At 42.4% G+C, this 26,135-nt stretch overlaps 2 protein-coding genes across 9 annotated transcripts in view; one reads left to right on the forward strand and one right to left on the reverse strand.

The window, feature by feature from the left end:
• Positions 1-99: 99 nt before the first annotated feature.
• On the reverse strand, positions 100-17,553 carry LOC144120915 (kinesin-like protein KIF21A). 8 transcript variants are annotated; one of them, XM_077653723.1, is made up of 13 exons: positions 17,420-17,553; positions 15,069-15,223; positions 13,771-13,937; positions 13,576-13,659; positions 13,405-13,452; positions 11,989-12,169; positions 10,618-10,826; positions 9,592-9,678; positions 9,394-9,482; positions 7,785-7,989; positions 4,112-4,234; positions 1,851-2,013; positions 100-608 (listed from the first exon to the last, which is right to left on the reverse strand). In XM_077653723.1, the coding sequence occupies exons 2-13, from the start codon at positions 15,155-15,157 to the stop codon at positions 452-454; spliced, it is 1,602 nt and encodes a 533-aa protein (XP_077509849.1). In that variant the 5' UTR covers positions 15,158-15,223; positions 17,420-17,553; the 3' UTR covers positions 100-451. The 8 variants fall into 8 exon arrangements, with proteins under 8 accessions (XP_077509849.1, XP_077509850.1, XP_077509851.1 ...); XM_077653724.1 differs by having other exon boundaries at positions 15,069-15,218; positions 17,407-17,553; XM_077653725.1 differs by having other exon boundaries at positions 13,405-13,446; positions 17,407-17,553.
• Positions 17,554-17,790: 237 nt separating this feature from the next.
• LOC144120916 (ATP-dependent DNA/RNA helicase DHX36-like) overlaps positions 17,791-26,135 on the forward strand; it is a 41,282-nt gene continuing 32,937 nt past the window's right edge. Inside the window, exons 1-6 of the mRNA XM_077653731.1 lie at positions 17,791-17,954; positions 18,759-18,844; positions 18,926-19,056; positions 20,238-20,546; positions 23,907-23,981; positions 24,237-24,332. Coding sequence (XP_077509857.1) covers positions 18,766-18,844; positions 18,926-19,056; positions 20,238-20,546; positions 23,907-23,981; positions 24,237-24,332 — 690 coding nt within the window. The 5' untranslated portion in view covers positions 17,791-17,954; positions 18,759-18,765. The remainder of the gene's footprint in view (positions 17,955-18,758; positions 18,845-18,925; positions 19,057-20,237; positions 20,547-23,906; positions 23,982-24,236; positions 24,333-26,135) is intronic.

The raw sequence follows: 26,135 nt of genomic DNA on the forward strand, positions 1-26,135 counted from the left end.
GCAGCATATTTAGTTTTGGCATAAAAAAAAATGTCATGTTCGCACACTAGATGCAAGAGGCCAGAAAAGTGTGAAAATGAAAAAATCCAGGACTCTATAGTGTGCTTAGCTGCATTTAATTTCCAAAAATACCATGTACATACACAGCTGCATGAATGAAAACATAGGGTAACAATGAGTGTAAAAATGCATCCGGGATGAGATTAAAGAGCCTAATGACTTGATCACTCAGCAGGTGATTCACTAAATGCTGCTCTTTGATCTGGCAGGAAGAGTTGAGCCAAAAGGTTGCACTACAGATCTACAGCCCACTTGCAAAATGCACGCAAAAAAACTGCTGAGCACTTGTGCATACAACTAATTTGTATTCAGCACTTGTGTTGTGCAAATTGGGAGTAGACCTATAACAAGTGTGCAAAAGTGAGCTCTGTGGTTAAAGCTAAGATAAAGATCACATTAGAGTACACCAGCTTGTTGCTTCCTCAGCACTGGCATTGTTCTCTTGATAGAGCTGCAGTTGTTTTTCATGGCTGATGCCTTTGTTCTGTTCATCTACGTCCCCCTGAGTGCATTCGGCCAGTGTCTCGAGGAACAACACCGGGTTTTCACTGCAAGAGAGTAACACACAAATGCTTTCATTAGTGGCATTCACTGAGTGCACAGACCCGTCCTCTCTGGCACAAGCTATGCTCTGCATTCCTTTCCAAGAACCAACCTAATTAATGCTGCACTGTTAAATGTGTGCCATGACATGCTTAAAGGAAGATGGAATGCAAGAGTTCTGTTTATGCGTGCCATAATCTAAAGATCACGTGTTCTTCTCTGCTGTCGGAAAGTGCTGCTCAGCGAAATACAAAGTGGGAGCAATGGAAAATTGTGCAGCACGAGGGAAGTGCGGATGCTGTGAGAATGAGAGCATCTTTATTTAAAGGAAGAACTAATGAAAAAAAAAAATGCTTGCTTCACAAGGGCACTACTCCAGTGTTCAGGCACAAAGAAAAGGAAAGAAAAACAATGAAACAAAAGAAGAAAAGGGGATGGAACTGTGAAGAAATGATTAAACAATTATAAATCTTACGTGCATGCACAGTCCTGTTAAATAACCAGGAGCCATGCAATGCTTGCATGCAAACACCCAAGTGTCGGAGCACCACCACTATCAAAAAACGTGGCTGTGGTATGGGCTGCAGATGGCACTTGCTAGGAAACCACGACAAACTTCCACAGCATGTACTTTTGAAAGCCACTTTGTTGTCCCTGGGTGCACTGACACCCATATACACACTTGCATATGACACCACCGGAAACGCTGTAGGACAAACAGCTGCATCACAATTTTGATACAAAAGCTTGGGAAGGCATACAATTGAAGGTGCATATGTTGTCGGTTCGAATCCCTGTCGCAAGCTAGCCTCCAACTTGACTAGCACATGTAAGCTACATGCAACGAGAAATGATAGGACACCACCCAGAATGCTGTATGACAAAGGATTACGTCACAATTTTGGTACGAATGTCGGGAAAACTCGCACCACATGGAGGTCTGCCAGTGGCAAGTATATACAGATTCATTTCATTTCATTTCATTTTATTACCTTAAAGGCCCCAAAAGAGGACAACATGCGTAGGTTTGTCTGAAGTGGCGGTGCTGCGCTCGCTGTTTGTGTCATATGGCCACTTGATGACATCACCCATTTTTCTTGCCACTGCTGGGATTTTACCATCTGTGAATACACACACGTGCCGCCGGCTTTTCTCATAATGAGACTAGTAATGCTTTCACATTAAATAGAAGCCTACGGAAGAAATGCAGTACAACAATTCGTGCTGGAGAATATTTTTGTACTTGCCCGTAGTTCTCCTGAGGAGCCCAGTCCCACACAGCGAGACCAGCCCCTCCTGTGACGATTCTCAGAACATTCTCCTCCACAATGTCCGATGCCAGGGCGTTCATTCTGCCCTGCCCACTGCACTTCAGTGTTCCAACATAGGCACCACCGGGAAGGGTTCGCACTGCCCGCCAGGAGAAACGGGTAGATAAGAAGCATTGTCATTAAAATACCAGATATCAACTTGTAAAGTGCATATGCTATAGTGCACCCACATACGAAAGTTTCCAGACCATTGGTGCCGCAAGGAAGTAACTATCTTTTGAACTCAAATTTTATGCCCATAAGCAGTGCACACAACTGGGACTAGTATGTGTGAATAGTGAGGCACAGAGAATTTCAGGCTGCGGAGAGATTTTTATTATAATTTATTATTTTCATCTGTGTTCCTAACTATGACCATAATATAGAAACCTTTCTGTCGAGGTGTTCGTGCTTTTGAACATTCATGTGCTCTATTAAGTACACTTCATTTTTATGAAATCTGCAAATATCAAGCATAGAACTTAGCGAAGCTTGAACAGTTTAAATAAAAATCACATTTCAAAAAAAAAAGAAAAGGACAAAAACCTGATAGCAGCATTCTTTATTGACATACTGGTCAGAGATGAAATTCTGTATATATATACAGTGTTGCAGAACAATAACTATAATAAAATGGCAAGCAGTCTAACTGCTATCTTTCATCACTTAAGTCTTTTAAATGTTAGCTATAAATTGGAAGGACAGTCACGGCTAATGGCCCTAATTTTCTGCGGGAAAACTTTCAAATTACACAAACTGAGAACAAAGAATCTGCAATATTCCATGGGAAACATAGGATATATATATATATATATATATATATATATATATATATATTAAAGATGCTGCTTGGCAGCTGATTATTAAGTATAAAGATAAATAACCCAAAAATGAATAACACAACATTTATTGAACCACGTTTTGGCTAAAGAACCAGCTTTTTTCACTTGAAAAAGGCTGTTCCTCCGACCGAAACATGGTTTAATAAACGTTCTGTCTTTCATTTTTGGCAATTTATATACATATCAGTTTATTCTGAAACATGCCTAACATGCTTCCAATGTAACTTTATTAATATCAACAATGGTGGTTGCAATTCAGCACCACTTTGTGCTTGGTATTCTCACTTTGTTCCGATTACAGTGGGATCTGAAGCATATGATTTAGCGAAATAAACCTCCCATGTTATATTAGCGTAAATATGGGAACACTGCTTTCGATAAGCGCCAGTATGATCTCTTTCCACACGAGTGTCTGAAAGCATTGTTTCCAGAGCCGCAGTGATTGACATGCTGCTAGCTCAAGCAGATGAGGGAGCACGCTTGTCAAGGCATCAGTAGAGCTTGGCTCGTTACAAGACGCTACCTTTCAAGGAATTCATATTTAATTACATTCCCACTGTTCTGTCATTCCTAGTGATATCTGCAACCGCAATTGACAAAAAAGAGAGAACGACTGCTAACATGTAATTCCATAAAAATCCAAATCCGAGATTTTTTGCGGGATCGCGAAATATTAGAGGCCTTATGGTTTCCCACATGGCCTGCACCTCAAATGCTCTTTCAAAAATTATATTTTACAGTTTTTACGAACAAGCAGTTCCTGCACTTCACAATCAGAGGGGAACTTTCTTGCATGCCATCACAGTGTGTCTAGATTCTGGTGTACATGGCGTGGCATCCCTGAAGAGCACAGGTCGGAGAAGCAGTGCATGCCTGCAATTGGTGCTTGTTGAACAATTCTAGCCATATGCACGGATGAGCTTCTGCTGCTGTTGTGGCCAACACAACTGCCCTAGTATCAAGCACAGCTCTCCACAGTTTATTTTAAACTTGGGTCAAAAGAGCCTCTAGGAGTCATCAGTGCTTTTGGGTGTAACTGCTTGTAGTATATTTCTCTTTCACGTAAGGGCTGTCCTAGTTTCATCAATGAACACTGCCATCCTGGCCTATTATATGAGGTTCCTGCTTCCATACTACCAAGTGCGCAATGGTACTACCAATCTAACAACAGTTAAAGGGTTTTACACAATGGTTTGATATTTGTGAACCCACAAAGCTAGCATAAGTGAGTGCAGCACCAAGAAAATCTTACATGAATAGTTTATTGATACTAGTGTGCCCAACAACCAAAACAACAGCAGTATATGACACAGAATGATTTTAGTAACGTGCATGCAAAACTCAAAGGTTGCTTACTGTTGACCATACTGTTGCCAGTGTATTTATCAAAGGACGATGAGAGCAGGAGGCTGTCCTTGACAAAGACTGCTTTGGTTGACCCGAGGTCATGCGGGTGGTTCTTGAGGTAGTCAATCCTCCCTGACGGTACAGAAAATGCGATACATCACTCTATGCAGACCATCGCTTAAACCAGCGCCTGCATTTTTATGCAGTCCATATGATTCCTGAGCTTCTTTTCAGCAATGATACAATGCACACAGAATATTTCATGAGTGAAAGATAAAGAGAGGCAGCATTAGCATCCTTGTTTTTAGAAGATTTGCATAAAATAAAGCAGTATGCAAACAAATATTTTGCACAGTGACACATCCTGAATAGAACACTAAAGATATGCTTGAAGTCAACGAACTCCAAGCAAGTTGCACAGACACCAGCCCTACTTCAATGATACATTAGTGTTCATGTAGCATGTGCGTGTGCCGCAGTTCACGACAGGGGAACAAAGGCCAGTGTCCTCCCCTTTTCTGTCTAGCTTCTGCTCGATCTCGGCGGTTTCACCACGACCGGACTAGGCATGCACTCGGCTCCGCACCTACCGTGTGCGTGGCAGTTTTGCAACAGACGACGGTGCTGTTGATTTATGTCACTCAGGCTGCTTTAATATGGTCATCACTGCCAGGGGGAGGGGCTTAGAGCCGATAATTTCTATTAGCAATTGCTAGCTTAAATGTGTGCATAGAGCCCTTCTTTTTTAAGGGGGGATGAGGGTCTTGAAAACTTTTTTTTTATTTCTTAACATATCTTCCTGAAAATTGGCATGCAGATATATCTTTGAATGCTAATCCCAAATATATATTCAGATTTTATATATCTCATCTAGAAATGAAGATATGGCAAAATAATTTATGCCACTTAGGTCTTTTCTTACGGGCCATTATGGTGGTTTCTTAATTAAAAAAACTAGTTTTAAAGTAATGCTGTCATTCTTAAGGGCCCATTGCACATCCTAAAGCTAAAGAAATTTTTAAAAAGTCATCACATAGGTCATGAATGAATAACAAAGTAGGAAAGAAAAAAACAATGTGGGAGTAATTAGCTTAGATCTGACCTAATTGATAGTCTATTGGCTTTAATGAAAATTGGAAAGCTTTAGGATGTAGCTGAGGTGTTGCTGAAAAAAATGATACCTACTTCAATAAAATTAGTCGATGCAAACATTATGAAAAGTTCCGTAAGGCAAAAGCATTTGATCGAAAAAGCAAAGCTGAGAAAATTGCATTCAAAGTTTTGCTTACTCTGCCATTTTTGTTTACTGATCATATGGAAAAATTTAATGCTTTAGCATGCCGCCCAGTCATTGCTGAACACAATAACACCAAATTTACAGAAATCTGTTCATGTAAAGATTATGAAAACCTCTGTATTGCATTGGCACTTGACAAAAAAAAAGCTCGGAAAATCACTTGCTATTTTCTTTGAATCTGCCACACATTCACAAAAGTCCTGGGCAGTAGTCCTGGGTGCTGTCAGGCTTGTGCTTCTTGGCCATCCTCTTCTTCACCTTTTCAGCATTGGTGTGACCCTTATCAGACCTGCACAGCCTCTGTTTATCTTTTTCAAGGCTCCTACCAATGAGGCAGCTCCCAGGCCTGTAACCAAGCTGTGCTGCAACAGCTCTGCTGGTTGTTGCCATTCCTTGGTTGAAGCGAGAAACTGCTTCTTGCGAGGTTAAAAACAGGACAGTGAGGAGTGTCTAATGCGAATGTTCAAATGTTCAAGCTTCAGCTTAGAGCGCACAACGTCTTGGCGCTCTGCCAAGTTCGCCGAGCCCCCCCCCCCCCCCCCCCCCCCCCCCGGAGCTCTCCTCAAAATATATATATATTTAAAAAAAAAACAAATGACGTTATCAGCGGCGGCAGCGGCTTGGCGCGCTGCCAAGGTCCGCGCTGCGCGTGCTTGTCGAAGCGTTGAGCACGCGAGCTCGGTTCAGCCGCGTCCGTCGGCACGAAGCGGCGTGCGCAAACGCCGAAGTCGACGTTAGGCTTAGGTCAGCCGGCTCGGCCGCTTCCGACGACACGGAATTCGAAGCGGCTTGCAGCGTATCAAAAGTCGATATTTTCCACGGGCTTAGTCCAGGCACATCCACCGGCACTGCAGAGACTTGCGGTAACGCCGAAGTTGACGGCGATCGGCATTGTCTAGCCGCGTCCACCGGCGATGCTGGCGTCAACAGGGTTTGTTCAGCCGCGTCCACCGGCGAAGCTGTTGTTGGCGAGCTCAGTCCAGCCGCATCCACCGAGGGTACAGCAGCTTGCGGCATCACCGAAGCTGCAGTTCTCGACGATGCAGCGCTCTACTTATTCCATGCGCGTCTCTTTTTGCCGACTGTTTTTCGCGTGCTTGCTTTCAAGCGCGCGTCTCGGGCCATCGTGACACACGGAACAAAGACACCAGGCAGGCAAATACACGCAAAAGCACGAAATTCGGGGCTAAAAGAAGCGATTCAATAGCCAAAATGTCTACAATAACGATAAGGAAAACGGCAGAACGAAAAATACTAGGAAACAAAGAGGAGCGCGAAAAATGACGGGCGCTCAGGCGAAAGCAGACGACGGGAAGGAGCCGAACAACGCGGCCGCGGGGGGCAAAGCATGCGTCACGGCCAATCAGAGGGCTGCGCCTCGAGGAGCGCCCGTTTTACCCAATCGGCGGCCGTCTCGCGACGCTTTCCCCCTTGCGAACGGGTGCTGATAGCTCCGCTGTGCGAGGGTCTACAGCTTGCCGTAAGGCGCCAAAATGGAGAGCGGGAAACCAGCTTTCAAACGAGACCAAGATGGCGCCGATCGGTTCGCGTCGCGCGGAGCTACGGCAGCTTGAAAATGGGGCAAACCTTCGCGCTTGGCGTTCAATTTCGGCTCACCGACGTTTCTAAATTGCCGTTTTTTTCATACTTTGAGTTGGAATTCAGCTAAAATATTTTGTAGAGGCATAGTTGGGACATTAAAGACTTCAAAATTGCAATTTTTGAAAATTGCCATTTTTGACCATTTTTCGCGATTTCAAGACCCGCGTCCCCCCTTAAGTACATGTAACAATGCCGCGGCTAGTGCCTGCAACGTAAAACCACGATTTGCTGGTAGACCATGTCATGACCCTTTTAAGATACTGAAAGTACAAAAAGAGGGATCTTGAAAAACTGGAAGTGCAAAGAACTGCCAGTCTGCCTAAGTGGTGAAGCAAAGTGCAAATGTGAGATATTGCCGTCGAGCACTACGCAAAACTTGGCCATGCTGTATTTGACATCCACACTCCTATTCGGATTGCTACAACTGCCAGCGAAACTCAACGATCTCGCACATCCAGTTTCCATTTTATAGGTTACATGTTTGAAGTCTCACCATGATGCATTTTCAGTACAATCTTGACAGACCTGGGTATGCATACGTCAGGAGACTTGCTTTGCTTAATTTAGTGCCTTTAAATTTCTCTTCAAATCAACAGAACTCTGTGCCTAGTATTTTGTTCCTGTAAAGACCTACAATGGCAATACTTCCCTATCAAGTCGTTTTAGGCAGCATTATACGAAATACAGCAAGCAAAGAAGAGCCATTTCCCAAAACCTACTGGCTACATTGTCAAAGATTGCAGTGTTTGTTGCATCAGGTGAAGATGACAGCAGTGCACCCACCTGTTGCCCAGTCGATGACTTTGACATACGCGCTGTCCCGGCCCACAAAAATCTTGGAGCCATCTACTGCGACACAGTTCAGCTGACAGCCCTCTTGTGTGAGGGCGTCGTGCACTTGCACAGCACAGAGCTCGTTTGAGAGCCACTGCCACACCTTCAGGCTACCGTCTGAGGAGGCTGTGAATACTGTGCCCGCCCTGTCAACCTGGTAAACAAGGAAAGTGGTCAGAACTTTGCAACACCATCTGCCACAGCAAACGTCACTAACAATCAGTGGTGGCTTGCAAATGCAATAATAAGGAGCCTGCAGAGCCTGCATCAAGTACTCTTCCAATGGATTCTTATTAGGGTACATACAGCCCAAGGAGGCCACAGATCAGACATCTGCCAACAGATATATATTCAGTGCTGTACAGGAGTCATTCTGCAGTCTTCTGAAGCTGCTAGATAAAATAAGGCACAAGGAATAAAATGTTGTACTTTTCACATTAAACCAATATTTTACAAAGTTGAAGTTCAGTGTTGATAGGACTGGTTAACAAGCTATCTAAATTAAAGAGTACAAAGCAATCTGTAAGCACAATATGAAAAATCACCTTCAAACAGACACCCCTGAACCTTTTTTTGAGATTGTAAGAGGGGGGGGGGGGGTGGCAGGACCTCAAATTTAATTTCTTGTTTATTTATTGAATATTTTCATTAAAAATTCTTAAATTTTTCTTTTGTTAAATTTTTTATTGTGCACTGTATAAGGCATATTTTTTTAATGCATATAAAACAGAGGCTATGCTACAGCACCATTCTCACCTCGAAATGCAGACAATGAGCCCTCTGCAGTGTGAATATCACGAGTCTGGATCAAGTTATGGGAAAATTTTAAAATTCAATTTTTCACCCATAAATGAGCGTATTGCTGCCAGTCAAACATTAACACGCCTAGGAAGATCCAAAAAATCAGTTTTTACTAAGAACAATAATTCAATGGACTTGTCCTCAGCGCTCCTTCAATGCCATATTTAATAACAGTATTTTCAATCATATCTAATCAGTTTTTCAATTCTAGTATAGCAGGACTTCATGCTTATGCAAAAGTGCAGGGTGCACTTGGTTCACAAGTAGACTGACCTTAGCGACTTTGCACTCTATTGGTAAACCTGCTTGTAAGTATTTTGTTCAAAGCAATGATAGCGTTTTTTTACCTGTAGTGAGTGTGTATAATGACTGTGACTGCAACGTTCTGGCTTAGCTCGGAGGCATGCAATCAGTATGTTGCAAATGCAAGACAAATAGCTAAAAAAGGCTGAGCAATTTTTACACAACAAAAATGCTTAAACTATTCACTTCATTGTTAAGGGCGGGTTACTATACATTTTAAATTTGCTTCTAATCAGACAAGACAAGGACTCTGGCATGAGCATGCTGGAAAAGAAACGGGCATGGGCAGCTGTCCCGCCCAGTCCATGCATCGTAACGTTTTCCACAATTGTAATCACTGGCTGGCCCAACACTATAAGATAGTGCACCTCAATTTTAGTTTCTATCAACTTTGCTGCAAACAGATTGGTCCATGCCTCTTGTTACCGACACGTCACATGGACGCGGTACGTACCCATATGGACACAATCGCACCATCGTGACCAATGACAGAGCTGAGTGGAGCCCCTTTTGCCAAGTCCCAAACTTCCAGTTTGCCTCCTTCTAGAAAACAAAAAGAGCTCATTCAATCCTCATAATTCGACTACAAAGATTAAAATCTCGAAACTGAGAGAAACACAAAAATAAGGTAAGAGGGAGATCTGTCACTAACCAGTGCCAACTATGATGTGGCAGTCTTCGGTAATTGCTCCGAGAGCTGTAATAGCATTGTAGGTGTACATAGACCTCAGTAGCCTCCCTGTAAAACCAATAAATAAATGTGCTGAAATCACTGAACAAACTTGGTGCAAAAATGTGCATGTGTATCAAATGTATACCGGCCATTGCCACAAATACGCACATAACCACACAGAAGTCTTGATCTGTGTCTGTTTAATATCTCTACAGAACTAGAAACTGCCATTATTTCATTACAGTTAATCAGGTACAGACCAAAGCAAGACAAAATGCAACAATTTATCAGAGTGCTTTCAATGATTACTCCCCATGCACAAGAACCAAGTCTTGCTTTCTCCAAGTAGCTTTCTTCCAAATGCATGATCCCCTTGCTGTTTGATGCAGAGGTAAAAATAAATTTGATTCTGGAGTACGAACTGTGCTTTTCACAGTGCCCTCACTTGTACCATCTTTGTCCAAATATTAAAACTGAAGTGTAAATTAAGTACTATCTTTTCAAAGGCTAAGGGCAAGAATCAATGTTATGCTATTTACCAGCCTATATACAACAATACCACATGACCATTTCTTCTACGTTGGTCTTAGTAGGCACGTCTGGCCAGAAAAAAAATGTGCACGCAATGCATCACGCATACGTGTGTGACGTGCTGCACAACAAAGAAAACAAAATTAGACACCAGCTGCTGGATTCAAGATACAAAGCTTTTCACCTGTGCAGCTGCTAACTTCATACAGCTACACTCACAAACAGGCGACGTCCCTGAAACCCAGCAGCTAAAGTGAAATAACTTTCTATCTTCCACAGCATAACAGGTGCATTCCAAGACAAGCCTGGCACGCTCCACATAATGCTTTTGTTAACTGTGTGTTGCCAAGCTCAGGGCCAACATCAAAATTTGTAGTATAGTTCTAATATACTCCTATTAGTAAAGAAGGGTTTCACAATCAGCTGGATTTCTGTGGGAAATCCTCAAGCCGTGGGCACCTTGCGAAAACATACCTTCGAGGGCAAGCCAAACATTGAGGCAGGCATCAGAGGAACCGCTGACGGCAAGCCGGTACGTCGAGGTGCACCCCATGCGAAAGCACACCGCTTCTGTCTGTTCTGAAGACAGCAGCAGGACAGCGTTGACGGACGAGATGTGGCCACGTAGACTGCACAACTCTCTGCCAGCCTGCACGCTCCACACTCGCAGTGTGGTGTCGTCACTGAAAGGGATAGCTGCTGTAAGCTCTCTGCCTAACACACAAGAAAGCAAGGTTTGAAAGAAGAGGCGCTCTAGTTTCCTAGGACAAAACGGTCCTGTCAGTTCAGAGCATCAATAAAAATGTGGAACAAGCACGTAGACAAGAATCGCTAAATATGATGATGTAGTTTTCATTAGCTACTCAGTCTGTTGGCTCTTTGTGCACTGCATGCACTTTTTTTTTTTTTGGTAAGTTTTATATGCTATTACGTAAGTTGACAGTGAAGTTGGAGACAACCTTTTTTACATAAGGTGATTGTTCAAATTGCAACACTAGTTGCATGCACATGTAATGCTGCCAAGATTCTGAAAGGGACATTGAGGACAACTCTCCATCAAATCTTCGTACTAAGAAAAGATCGATCCCATGGCTCTTTTAGTTATGTTGGTGTTATGTTGTCTAGCAGCTAAATACGCATTTACTGCATAGAAAACTGCATTTACAATTTTTTCTGCCACTTGATTCAAACTCATGATGTCAAAACCCAAAAAGACTGCACGATCACGATTTCAATGTGAATGGCAATGTAAACTTGCCTCAGTAATCCATGCACAAAAAAAACTATCTTGATGCCCCACAGTTTGCTAGCAAGAACGGCTGATGGCGGCGACACCTGAATTTCATTTGAGGACCTTTTCTATCTTACAAAAGCTCAGTTTGCAGTGAAATTAGTATCTTTGTCGCTTAAATGTGGCAATCTATTGATACAGGCCAAATTCGATTTGTCTTCAGTGTCCCTTTAAATTTGAAACTGGAGCACTCCATGAATACAGCCTTTCATCTTTATATTTTCCAATCGCAGAGCCTAAATCTACTATTCCCTCGGTGTCAAATGTTGAGTCACAGCTGTGAAAATTTTTTCTGAAGATAAGTCATGGGCAGAGTATGCAATACTGCAGTGATGCATGCTTTTTTAAACCAATTAGTATGTGTTGTGCCTTGCAATTTCTTGAACAAGCAAAGACAGGTTTTCCAGTAATAAATATATGAGGTACTGTTACTGCAATGTGGCATAAACGTGTACGACATTCAGGGTACAAGCAGGGTAAGAAAAACGAAAGTGCACTCAGACTTCACAGAAAAAAATGTGACCTAATCAGATAAGGACACTCAAGGGCTTCACCTTGCAGACACGACAAGGTTCTGGTCTACCGCCACAGAGCGCACAGTATCGTTGTGCCCTAGAAGCAAAGTACAAGTGAAGTTTGCTTTCTTGAGCCTCTTGTAGTGCAAAAGCCATTTTTCCGAAGGAGAGTCCATGGGTGCTGTAGGCATTGCTGCAGTGATGAGTGGCCGTACATAAGCTACAGAAAGAGAGAGAGCGAATGCCACACCAATGAGTATGAAACTTACAGCTTCACAGTTTCTGCGCGTACATTTTTGCCCACCAAAATGAGACAAAGGCTCCATCACATAAGTACTAGAAGGAATGTGCTGTGACGATCATGGAAGACAAGTTCAACACAACTGTTTAACAAGCCAAGTGCAGCATTATATCATGCAACATTCAAATATTATTGTCAGACTGCAGCCACACAGTGCTCAGCAAAATACTATTAGTATCAACAGGCAAACCCTTGTAGCTTGCAATGTATGAGCAAAACGGAAGGGGCAAGTCTTAGTGACAGATGACAGCTATTATAGAAAACACTGTAGGGGAAAGCCCCAGGGTGCTTGCCATTGTTGCAACAAGACTTCTCTTCGCCAGGCGAAGACAAGTCCTCTTGTCGAAACGTTGGCAAGCACCCCGAGACTTTCCCCTCCCGTGTTCTCTTTTTGAGCGTCAAGAAACCATCTGTGTACCCTCTCTCTACCAGCTATTATAGAAAGTTTTTCAGGGGTTCCTAAAAGCCTCCTGAAGGCGAACAAAATCATGCCTAGGCTTTCACATTTGCTTAGAAAAGGCTAGGCAAGAGTAAACCCCTCAGAGAATCATTTGCAGTCTGTAGAAACTTGATGCGTTAAGCACCACAGACTCAAATACATGTGGTTTTGAAGCCTGTGGCCTAATCAGCCAAGCTGGAGGCGTGGCTCGATCATAACTTGTACACTGCAGAGCTGCTCAAAACCGATGCAAAACCAACTAGCCCAACAGCTTGCTCTGCCCAGGACTGATTCAAATGTGGAGGTAAGCCTCCACAATTCTGCAAGTTCTGCATTTTTCTATGCCATTTCCCAACCAGATTTTATTCCCTTTCTCACCATGATGCTCGACAGTTCAGGTTTCAGAAAATTTTGTTCAACATATACAGAGTGGACAGTGAATTTTCCTTCCATTACAGCCATGCAAATGCATGTTAGCTAGGCCTCAGCTGATTCAAGTAATAATATTTTCTACCTGTGCATTTACCTTCAGTTTGTGATTGCTTGCTGGTGCTGTTTTCCTGCTATTAACACGTTTAGTCTGTTTTTTTTTTTAGCATGCATGTATTTTTTTTTTTACAGGCATTTGGGTTAGGACCAATGCATGCAGTGTCTGTCTGCTGCATTGTTACTTTTTCCTGTGCTTCAAACTGCGTTTCAAACACTGGCCTCTTACCTGTTGGAGACCTTACGGCTACAGGTACTTCACATGGTTGCACTATTACTCAAAAAGAAAAAAAGAGAAAGAAAAGAATGTTGATCGCCTTCTTATCACACAAGCTCAAACATAAACTTGTGCTTAATTAAGCACCCATTAGCATGTTGCAAAGTTACAAATTTAACCTACGTGGGGACGATGGCTCGTGACAGGGCTCCATCACTGACGGAGCAAAGCGTTTCTTGTGTCGACTCCGACTTTTCCTTTGCTTAGCTGGAAAGTACCAATGTCCCGTTAATTGCTGAAAGCTGCAACAACACAGCATATTGACCACAGCATATTGTCAAGCAAAAAAGACACAAAACACATGCAAACAATACCAACCTGAGCACCGTTTCCTTCCCTGTGAGCAAGGGGAAGGGGACTCCCGTGTCATCGGGGCCTGAATGTCTTCGGGGTCAGATGACTCAAGGTCATTGTAAGGGTCAGACACGTCAGACCTTTGGACTTCGTTGTATTCATTCTGGCACTCTTCTTTAAATGCACTGCTCCTGCAAAGCCGGTTAAAAAAAGTTCAAATAACAGAACAGAGCACTGCGACTGGAATAAACATATTTTACAGGAGGAAAACAGTACACCAGCTACTACAGAAAAATATTTTACACACATGGACATGCCTGCATTGTTACCACAAGCTAGGTTTCAAAGTGGTCAGACATCACCACTAAAGGTGACTATCTAGGCGAAATCAAAGCCAGGTGGCCAGAGTCATGTTGCAGTCACTGATGTACGTGTAAGTTGATGCGTAGCTAGATATCTTTGTTTCCATGAAAGAAGTTGCAGGACGTGAAGAAATGACACAGCACAACAAGAGTAGCCACGTCCAATTTGTGACTGTTTATGCAGAATGTATGTTCATCTCATGCAATATACCACTGAGTGAAGTGATATACATGGACGCGCAGAACCTGACACCAGAGGTGAAGAACCATTGGCCCCAGGACCGATCAGTGACGCATAATCAAGGCAACATGAAAATAAGCGGAGGGAAATGTTGAATAAGTGGGTGCAAATCCATTATTCGCAGCTATACTCGTCTCGTTTTTTTCCTGTACTCCTCGCCTGCCTTCTAATATTAGTATAATCAGGACACTGCCACAAGCAAACACAGAGAGATTGATTTTTTTTTGCTGCCTGCCTCGGCAAAGTTGCAAGATAAAAAAAAAGAAAACCGGCAAAACACCCCTAGTTTGCGGAATAAATATTAAAATGCATTGAATAGAACACATTACTGGTGTAAACCATAAGGCCATGAAATGATGGTTAGTGACTATTTAATGTCCCAAGGCAACTCAAACTCAGGCTATGAGGGACGGCGTAGTGAAGGGCTCCGGAAATTTCGACCACCTGGGGTTGTTTAAAGAGCACTGACATCGCAGAGTACATGGGCCTCTATAATTTCGCCTCCGTCGAAATTCGACCACCGCGGCCGGGATCGAGCCCATGTCTTTTGGGTCAGCAGCCGAGTGCCATAACCACTGAGTCACCACAGCGGCTGCCATGAAATGAAAATGAAGAATCCACACATATACATCAAAATTATTCCATGTGCTAACTTCTTGCTCTCTAAAACAGCACCTGCGAGCAAAGGAAAACTGGCACCTAAATATGTGCAGACCTACCTAGACGAGCTGTGAGAGGTGCTTCTGCTTCCATCAGCCGCATTTGATGCCTCTGTTTGAGATGTCGGTGTATCCGCAACACCAGTCATGGTGGTATGTTAGATCTTGTCTTCATTATAGTCCAAACTCATTCTTCTTAATGTCTTGCATCTACCCTAAATGACACGTAATAATTTGTGACAAAAAAAAACTGCACATTTTCTGGTTCAGTGACAGCAGCAAAAGGGACAGAAACAAATCAAGGCAATAATTGATGTGATAACCCTCTACGAAATACACAATGGGACATCAACACATTAAACACAGCTCAAGTGCACAATGCCACAGAATAGAATAATTATTCACAATGTTGTTAGTACCCAGCTATTAGCAACTGAAAGCTACTGCCATGAGCAATCAGCTTTCGAAATTTCACACCAGACACTTACACAAGGCATACAATCTAACAGTAAGCAGTCTTGAGAATAGGCAGTCTATTTACACACACTGAGTTTGCTGCTGGTGCTCTGGAACGGCCAGCAACATTCTTAAGTACCACGATTCTATCTTGAAGTGAAAAAAAAAAAAGTTTGAATTCTTTGCATTGGTTCAAAATAATTTATTGGTTTCTTCAGTATAAAAAAAAAAAAGTGCTTACTGTGAATTGTTAAAGGGAAGCATTGTTACTGTGGCAGGTCATCTGAGTATGACGAAACCCAACAAATATCAGGAATGCCTACAATATTTTTTTTACTTGTATAATAACAATCACATTTGCATATAAAGGGCCCCCCATGCAACCGTTAAAATTTCAGAAAATTCTGATTTCCCACAGTGTAAATTGCATCACGCGCAATAAATGAACCCCCCAAATCGGCACCAATTTTCTTGACAAATAAGTGCCTTCATTATGCACAAAAAAATTGTACTGCACATGGCGATGTGGTGCTTTGACGCGCGGTGCTCATATGAAGTTTGGCCCTGTTCGGCACGTGCTGGCAGGGACCTCTTAATTTTGCATATGATAATACAGATACTGCCGCTGCTACGAACCAGCTGACAGTATCCAATACAATATTTCCTTTTGTAACTCGGCAGTTACCTGTTTTAAATCAGTATTTGCATGGTGAGCTACTTCAATTTATCATGGTGATGTATGTTATTGTGCATTGTGGAAATATGACAGTAACATTGCAACTAACGCATGAAAGTTTGCAGTTAACTCTCCTAGCTTGTTCTCACATTAACCATTTTTTGGCTCTATGACATGACAGACAAAAGAAATGATGCCCAATGCTGCCAAATTTCTAGCAGCAAAGAACCTTATATTCTTTAAATAGAAAAGGCACGGTGAAAACCATCAGGTGCATAAGCATGATAAGGCCGTGAAGATAAGCTCAAAGCAGCTCGATCATTCCCTACAGAAACATGTAATTTAGTGGCTAGCTTTTTTTGCCTTTCTTGAATATATGAACCTGCTGCATTGAGACTCAACTTGCTAAAAGCATAAAGAAGTGATAATTATAATTAATCAATAATCCAAGTGATAATTAAAAATACAACAAAAGAGCTCATTACACAGTCTGTTCCGTTTTAGAACATGAAACAGAACAGCAATAATGATCAGCAATAAAGATCTGCACAGTTCTATATATATATATATATATATATATATATATATGTATATATATATATATATATATATATATATATATATATATATATATATATATATATATATATATATATATATATATATATATATATATATATATATATATATATATATATATAATCTTAAAGCTATGAACATAATTTTTCCTGGGCTTCTCGTGAATATTTCTTGTCTTGTTAATTCGAGCTCGTTTAATTCGAACCTCCGCTTTATCCGAACTGATACTTTTGTTCCCTTTATCCGAGCTCCGTATATAATTCGGAAAACTTTTCGATCTCTTTTGAGCTCACATACGTTCTGAATCCGTACAGTGACATTGGGTGTTCGCTTGCCTAATGCCAGCAGAGATATTCGGTGTTGACTAAACGAGAAAGCATTTAGAATGAGGAGAAACTTAAATACGGTTTAACTTTGCGTGAAAAGCAAAGCTGGCTGGTAAAAACGATTAATAGAAAATCGCCTACGTAGCAGACTGAAAATGTGAAAAATAATCGCGCTGCATTAGAAAAAAAAAATGCGCAAACGAATGTCACTACCATTGAACACCTGCATCGCAACCCGGCGAGCTAAAATTGTCGACCGGCTCGAAACGATCAGCTGATTTTGATGTAGGTTACACTGAAAGAAGCGCAGACTTCATTGGTTCGCAGCATGCAAGAAGGGAAAGTGTACATAAGAACATACGAAAGATATTTACGACGCATGGGGCGGCCGTAAGGCGTAAGCAAGTCGGCGTTCATTGCTTCGATCGAACTCGCGTCAGTGGCATCAGCGCGTTCAGAACATGCTTTCTCGGCTCATTGGGTTACAGACATAAACAATGAGAGGAGAGAAACAAAAACCAAAATTGAAGGTTAATCAGTGTACCCGCTTTAATCTTTCTGCTCGCCGCTAAATTCAGCACAACTACTATTTTCTAGACCTTGCTGCAGATAGCAGATACCAAATTTAATTGCAGATACCAGAATTAAAACTGTGAAATATATATTAAAATTATATTTATATTTGTAAGAAAAAATTTTTGCCGTTACAAAATTGTAAGTGAGCTACGAATGTACGGCATGGCCAGTATACTCTTCCCGCTTGCATGCGCTGGTTTTTGTTTCACTGCCAGCGTTCATTCATACAAATTTGTTCTCAAGTAATGCGCTCATTTTGTATACGAACTGCCGGAACTATGGGAGCTTCGGAAAGAACGTTGCATTGAAAATTTACCTCAGCACGTCTCTGAGGTGAGCGAAATTCCACAGAACACGTACCAAAGCCAGAATTCTGTGCAGCCGCTGCTGATTGTTGCTCCTCGGGTTGTTCTCGTCGCGAACTTTTCTAAATACTACGTTTTTCGAAGTTGTGTTCGCGAGAAACTTATGCTGAACTGTCAGTCGCTTTTCTGAGAACAGGAAATGGTAATGCACACGCCGAGGGCTCTGGTCAGACTCTTGTACTTTGGGAACAAAAGCCCCTGGTAATTTTCTGGCTTTAAAAAGCTTGTCACAGCAGAACTTTCCTAATCACTGCGGGGTACCATCACTTCTCGTGTTGTCACTGCAGAACTTTCGTATTCAGTACGGGATACCTTCACTTCCCGTGCAAGCGAAAAATAAAAATGCTGAGAGCACTTTGCAGCCTGAACTCACAGTGAAGATCCCGTTCGTTATGGTTATCGAACTCCATTCTGCTCTTACTGCTCTGTTCGTTCTGTAGTGACCGTCCGAAGGTAATTTCCCCTTACTGTGAAAAAATATATAAAAAGAAATGAACTCAACCTCTTTGCTCTCGCTGTTCTGACATTGTTCTTACATTGTTGTTTACTTAATGCTTTCGCCAGGGAAATAATCATCCTACTGATTTCGGAGCCCTATTAGTTACTAGCAGGCGTTTTAAAAGCACCCACAAACTCCATCAGTGCTGCAGACATCCTTCTTTCTAATCAGCTTCGCATTTCCGCAGAAATTACGGTTTACCAAACAACCCCTTGCACAAGCCTACTTAAAGCATGGCTTGTCTGATTCTGTTTGGCTGTTCCTTTTTTGCAGTTCCTAAATGTATTCGAACGAAAGGCACAGAGGGCGCCGAGGCGGTGGCCGAGGATGGGGCAGAGGTTCAGATGGCTGGGACAGAGGTAAGCTGAAGCACTTCTGGCTGCTGCCTGTACCTGTTTGCACCTGACATGCATGCACCCTGCTTTTTGTTTTTGACCAAGGTGGACATGGACGAGGTGGACGTAGTGAACGCCGTGGCCCACGCCCACCGCCAGGTCTGCGGGGGAAGGAAATTGGTCTTTTCTTTGCACGCAGAAATCGTGCACGAAGGGAGTGGGCTGATGCTAATCAGGTAAATGTGCAAATTTGTTTTCACAGTTCGTCCCACTAAAAAGTACAGTTCCGTGAAAGAAGGAGGTGTTGAAACTCTCATGCGTATTTGAAGCAGCATTTATTCTGACTTCATGCATCTATACTGACTGCATTTATGCTGACAATGTATGTTTTGTGAAGCGGGTAACAAAGTTCTAATTGCTATATTAATTCCCACTGCTTGCCATTAGTGATTGCCATCATTTATTTTTCTGATGTCTGCTGTGGTGATCAGGAGAGACATCATCTGAGCACACTAATGAATCTTGAATTGGAAACACTAACTCTTGTATTGCTATCTCTTTTTAGTAAAGACCTGGTTTCGTGCTTAGTTCCAAGTAACATCACCATACAGAGGTGACCACACTTCTTTAACTTGAGCGGAGCTCTGCGGAGGAAACAAAGTGAAATTTGGAAATGGGCACTGAGTTTCTGAGGCCATACTTGTGCTCGAGTGCAGATGGATATGCAAACTGTGCAGGCATAAGCACATTGTTCTCTAACAAAGCATGTGCTAAAATTTCACTTATTGCTCTGCAACACACGGCTTGAATGCTCAGCAAGTGTGCTTACCTCTGTACATCACAGCATAAAGCCTCAACCACCCTTGGCAACACATGAAAGCGAGAGAGGCATCTTAATTTCGAAACTTGTTCAGTATTCAAGGCAACACAGGGCTGTGGTAGTGCAATGTCCTGTTAACGCTTCGTGACTTTTTGTCTTTATTTCACAGCTTTGTTGGCTGCGTTGATAGTTTGTGTGGTAAATCTGCAACCTGTTATGTGAAGCACTGCAGTACTATGATTGCAAAATGAGTTGCTCCTATGCACATGGAGTATGCGCTTCTTTACATTTGAACGGGACAGCATGGCTATGCCATAGGAACAGCTTAGTGTCGATGGGCGGGTGCTTCAATTTATCATATGATGACATTATACGCAGATGTGTCATACAGCAGCTCAGTCTTATGGAGTTTTCATCTTTTGTTTGTGCAGTGACATCTCTAGGAAGAGCATCTTTTTTTTTTTGTAGTACATTTCAATTCTTTCTTCCCAGCAATAATTATGCTCTTGTAGCATTATGTTGTATGGTTGAGAAGAGTGCGTATGAGTGGCATTTAGAGGATTGATATGAACATGCATCTGTTTTGTAACATTGTAGAATGCTGCCATTTCTATTGACCCACGAAGCCAACAAGCTCTGCAGCGTATCATAAGCAAGATTCGCTCAGAAGAGGGCTCGAGCCATGAACGCCTGGATTCAATCAATGCAGTTGTGGTGGACTACCTTTCAAGTACCTCTCGTTCAACTTCCTCCAACCTGAGTGGTGCTCGCTCAACACAAAGATTTGTTCGTAATGCTTCGCTTGACGACCGCCTCTGCAGAGATCTCGAAGAGAAGGCACAGTCTGGAGAATACCAAAAGATGTTGGAGTTTAGAAAGCAGCTGCCTGCCTACACAATGAGACAGGTATGTGTCTGGAATTTGGAGAAGGTGCAGTTAAGCCTTAAATTCTTAATGCCATCGAATGCTTAGGCATGAAATGCGTTTAGATTTTGTTGTTGGAATTTTTCCTAAAACTCTTGGCTTGAAATCAGAGGTGAAAACTCATGTTCAATCATCTTTTGAAGCCTCTCAGGTGGGGTCAAGTTGGCGGTCAGTTAGTCTTGGTGCGACTCGTGCTTACTGTTTGGTCGACTAACCAAACTGTGCTGAGCCACTCTCTCTGAAATTTGGAGATGACTCAAACAGTAAATTTAAAGTTATTTAACGCACGAACAAATGCCTGCATTTATTCAAACACACACAAAGGCAGCCAGCTATGTTAGAGTTGCACAATGGTGGCAGAAATTTTGTGTGTTCAGGATTCTTGCTTCAATAACTTCAGCTGATCATGCTGCAACAGATCCGCTTAGCACAATGTGGTCTGCTTTTGAGGGCATATACCACAGAGAAGAGGCCCAGGCGTATTGGCAACTCCTGGAGGGTCCTCTGGGGGAGGGTCTCATTTGCACATTGCATTTGTTGAATGTTTAAAAAAAGAATGCTGGCCAATGTAGTTTTCTTTTTGAAAACTTTTCATGCCCTGTACCTAATCTTAGATTTTCCTGAGGATCAGAATGCATATTGAAACCGTGCAAAAGGACAAGGGACAAGGAAGAGATCGACAGGACAGAGCGCGGAACTTCAACTGGGTTCATTACACAGGTGCATCACATTTATACATTCATCGCAATCACACAGTAACCTAACAAACGACCGTCACGTAACACAGGTGCGCTGGTGTGTGTGGGACTGCATGTTATCCAGATATGCAAACTCTTTATCAGATAAGTTGACCTAGATTTTGTTGACACACGAGGCGGATTCCTTCTTTATACAGTAAGCCTCGTACACTTCTCTACTTGGTTTAGACGCGAACTTTTTCAAGATGGTCGTATTGTGGAACATAGGTGTACAACCATGTCAATGGCGATAATGGTCAGCCACATGCCTTCCCCCCCTGCCAATGTGCCTACCCCTGCATGGTGCTCCTGACGTCTGACGTTTATACAACGTCCAGCTTGTCCAGTGTAGCTTTTGCCACAGGACGGGGGGTATTCGGTAAACGACCCCACTCTTGCACAGCACAAATCTGCCTGCGTGCTTAATACTGCATTCTTCTTTGGCCTTCCCTGCACCTTATTGCTTAGGCCAGTCAGTTTTTGGGGTGCGGTGAAGGCCACCGGCATGCCACCTTTCTGAGCCACCTTTTTTAAGCGATGCGAGATCTGGTGGTAATATGGAATGGCAACAAGTCTTTTGCATTGCACTTCTTCACTGCAGAAGTGCTCAGGTACATTCCTATCTTCATTGGTAAGAGTTAATCAACTTGCAGGGAAAACCAGCTCTGGTCAGCCTTTGTAGCTGGAAACCCATGCTATGTGGCATTTCATGATTGCATGATTTGTCCAGAGCAGCACGCAGGCAGTTTTTTGCAATTGAATGAAGTTCTTTCCTTCAAAATTAACAATGGTCGATGAAAGATAAAACCGAGGCATTTCTAAAAAGTTATCTGCACTTCATTCAAAAGTGCGGCGTATGCCTTGGATCTTGCATATAGCCCCTTTGTTGAGTGATATATTTTTATCATATTGTAACAGGCAAATTGCTGAACGCCTTGACACAGCCTGCTCATCTGAGGTTATTAGGTATGTGGATGATTACGCTATTTTCCTGATGGTGGTTACACATGAGGGGGGTATGACTGCGGGGAACTGGATTTTAGAAATCTTCTCAGAGTGCACTTTTGGTCTGAGCTTTACCCATAAGGTGCCAGCGCAAGGATTCTTGCAATTCCTGGATATCTGTATCGTTGTCCACGAAACCCAAGTGTGCTGGAGGTATCAGACTCACTCAAAAAAAGCTATTCTAAGCCAACCAGCCAGCTTCCAAGCTTGTAAAAAGGGGTTATTGCAAAAACCAGCCTCCGTGCTGCCCTGGACAAGCCCTACAATCATGAAATGCCATATAGCTTGGGTTTTCAGCTACAAAGGCTGACCAGTGCTGGTTTTCCCTGTGAGTCGATCACCTCTTTGCTAGAGGCCCTTGCTAATGAAGCGAGGGGTTTACGTGAGCACCTCTGCACTGAAGAAGCGCAACGCAAGAGACCTGTTGCTATTCCATATTGCCACCAGATCTCGCATTGCTTAAAAAAGGTGGCTCAGAAAGGTGACGTGCCGGCGGTCTTCACGGCACCCCAAAAACTGGCCGGCTTATGCAATAAGGCGAAAGGAAGGCACAAGGAAGAATGCAGTAGTATTAAGCATGCAGGCAGATTTTTCCCGTGCGAGAGTGGGGGTCGTTTATTGAATACCCCTGTCCTGTGGCAAAAGCTACATTGGACAAACTGGACGTTTATAAACGTCAGACTTCAGGAGCACCACGCAGGGGTAGGTGCATTGGCAGAGGGAGGGCATGTGGCTGACCATTGTCGCCACTGCCATGGTTGTACGCCTAGGTTCTGCGATACGACAATCTTGAAAAAGTTTGCGTCTAAACTAAGTAGAGAAGTGTACGAGGCTTAAGAAGGAATCCGGCTCGGGTGTCAGCAAAACCTCAGTCAACTTATGTGATAAAGAGTTTGCATATCTGGATAACATGCTGTCCCACACACGCCAGCGCACCAGTGTTAAGTGATGGTCATCTGTTAGGTTACTGTGCGATTGAGATGAATGTATAAGTGTGACGCACCTGTGTAATAAACCCATTTGAAGTTCCATGCACGCTCTGTCCTGTTGGTCTCTTCCTTACGCCTTGTCTTCTTGCGCGGTTTCAAGATGCATTCCAATACTAGTCACCAACTAGCCCGCCTTTCTCGGTTATATTTCCTCAGGAATTCATGTCTCAGGCATTTTTTTAGTGATGAAGACGTATAGTTTTCTTCTTTACTTTTTAATCCTCTTTATTTGCTGCATTGCCATTGAAGAGCATGAATATGCCTATTGGCTCTATGTACATACTTGTTTTCTCTGTTCAGTTGCGTTGTAGAGGTATTAAAACTAGACCAAGGCATCAGACTTGCTGCTGTGCTGCTGGTGGTAGTTAATTTGACTAATGTAACACACTTATGGTTGATGTTTGCTGCTTGTCACCATTTTATATCAAGCTGCTTTCATTTTTTCCATGAATTTTCTCTAGTATTATGTTACTTGCACAGCAGTACTGTTTTGTTGCTTCATTAGATTTAGATGTACTGACTTGGTAAAACGGACTATTATTGACACAATATGACTGCTTTAACTGACTTGTTTTGTTTTATATTTCTTCTGTTTTGGCTCTCACTGTTAGCAAATAGTTGAACTTATTGAAGGCAACCAGGTTGTGGTGATCAGTGGTGAAACTGGATCTGGTAAAACTACTCAGGTAAGTTGTTTTGTTTTTTGATTTCCAATGTTTAGGTTTAGCATTATGTGAATGAGTGAAATTTAGGGTCACCAGTGTTTTAAAGTTGTTTCAGGTAATTCTGAAAAAAATTGTTTGAAACATTGAACTAACTCCCTTGCTTAGAAACTCCTTTGTCTCCCCCTTCAAGTAAATTTGTTCACTATGTTTGTATGGTGTACCGTATGGTGTTGATGTTGAGCCTGTTCACTCATAATCCTTGTGTTGTTTGTCAAGGTTCCACAATTCATATTGGACTCCTATATTGAGAGCGGCAAAGGTTCTCTCTGCAAAGTGATTTGCACTCAACCTCGTCGAATTAGTGCAATATCTGTGAGTAGCAGAGTCTTCATTTTCAGTAATTTCACAAGCACATCTTATTAATGTCCTGTAGCTGGCCATAGACTTGGCACTTTGAAGGAGCTTCTATATATATAGTACAGTATTTTCTTGCCTAAGTTGAGCCAGTAGGCTAAAAGGGTATTTTATATGGATCGAACTTGAGCAGTGGTGTTGGTCTGAACTATTTGGAATATTCATCCGGTGATTAATTTAATTGCTTCTTTAACAAACCCCCGGCCTGTACAAGTGGTTGAACTTAGCTGTGGCACCTTAGCACGCATCTACTATATGGCAACCACTGCCCGAGGGTGCCATCAAACTCAAGACCTCAAACCAGAGGCTTATGTCACAGATTGCTTGGATTCAGCTTTCATTGCACGAGTTTCACGGCAAAAAAAACTTTAAAAAAAATGCAGACTTCATGTTTTTTTTTTATGTGCAACATTTCAATCAGACTATTAAAGAGCTCAATGACTAGGGACAGTAATGCTTTTAAATGAAGCAAAGAATGTTGTTTGTACTAGGTGACAAGCAGCAGCAGTATTTTGTTATGAATCTTCTAACAATTTGATCATTAAAAAGAATTAGTACTCATCATTCTTTGTTTCCTTAACCCCTTCAGGTACCAATTAAATCTGCTGAAAGAAAAAATCTTTTTTTTTTGCATAAATGACGATCAGTAGACTAAGCAGAAGTTATGTGCAAAAACTTACGCAAAAATATTCATATTTAAACATATTTTATTCGCATCCACATTTGTGGACATAGCGCCTTGAACCTGATTCATGAACGTAAACACTGCTACATTTCCTTGCCTTTTCTAACTTATCGTTAGACATGAATAAATATTTAGCTGTGAGAATATACGCTTCACGAAATTATTCGGTAGTTCATGACCTATAAAAGAGATAAAAGCTGTCATTTTGTGACGACAGGCAGAGGAAAATTTGGTATTTTGAGCACCGAGCAAGGGTTTTAGATGTGCAGCCTTCACGTCGGCATCGTTCTGTAATTGACGCGCTCAGAAGTTGGGGCCAGTGGTTGCTTTCATCATAAGTAATGATTCCAGTCCAGCTGCATCGAAGGGGTTTCGAGTGATCTGAGCACAGGTGGAAAGAGAGAGAGAGAGATAGCATCTTGTGGCCTGTTTTACACATGGTTTTTGCAAAAAATAGAAATCACTCTAAAGTCGTTGTTTGCTCAGTTTATGTCAGAAACCTGAAGCAAATTCTCCTCGCTCTACCAATGTGCTGATTGTTGTTTCGTAGCCTTGCAGCTGAGCGTCCAGCTCTGAACAGACCATGGTTTGAGGGCGCAGGTTCCCCTTTTTCATCCCCCCTTGTGTAGTACTGCCACTTTGTATTGTTCTTTGTCCCGGGTTTCATAGAAAATGTAATGATTCTTTCTAAAAGCCGCAGCGAAATTTTCAAAATGGCAGAGAAAAAATGTTCTGACCACCACTGAAAATTGTTGCTTTCTCTGGATTCATGCATTCTAAATCTAGCACAGGTGGTCTCAGACTCATTTTTGAATATTGGTATGGGGCCTAAGACCCTCCTAGACAATCCCTGACTTTAAGCACTGGTAATAGCGCACTGTGTTTGTTGGCAGCGGCTCAGCTAAGTGATGGTTCTTTGCAACCATCTGCGGGTCTTCATTGCTCAGTCTGCCTCACTTCTTTAGAGGTGCTTCTACATTTTCATGAAAAACGCTTCAGCGCTGGACTCGGTATAAAGCATAGTTTTCAGCGCCCATAATCAGTAAGCCCATTTCCCACGGTACGTGCACAAAAAA

The sequence above is a fragment of the Amblyomma americanum genome, chromosome 2, assembly GCF_052857255.1.
Source record: "Amblyomma americanum isolate KBUSLIRL-KWMA chromosome 2, ASM5285725v1, whole genome shotgun sequence".
Lineage (NCBI taxonomy): Eukaryota > Metazoa > Arthropoda > Arachnida > Ixodida > Ixodidae > Amblyomma > Amblyomma americanum.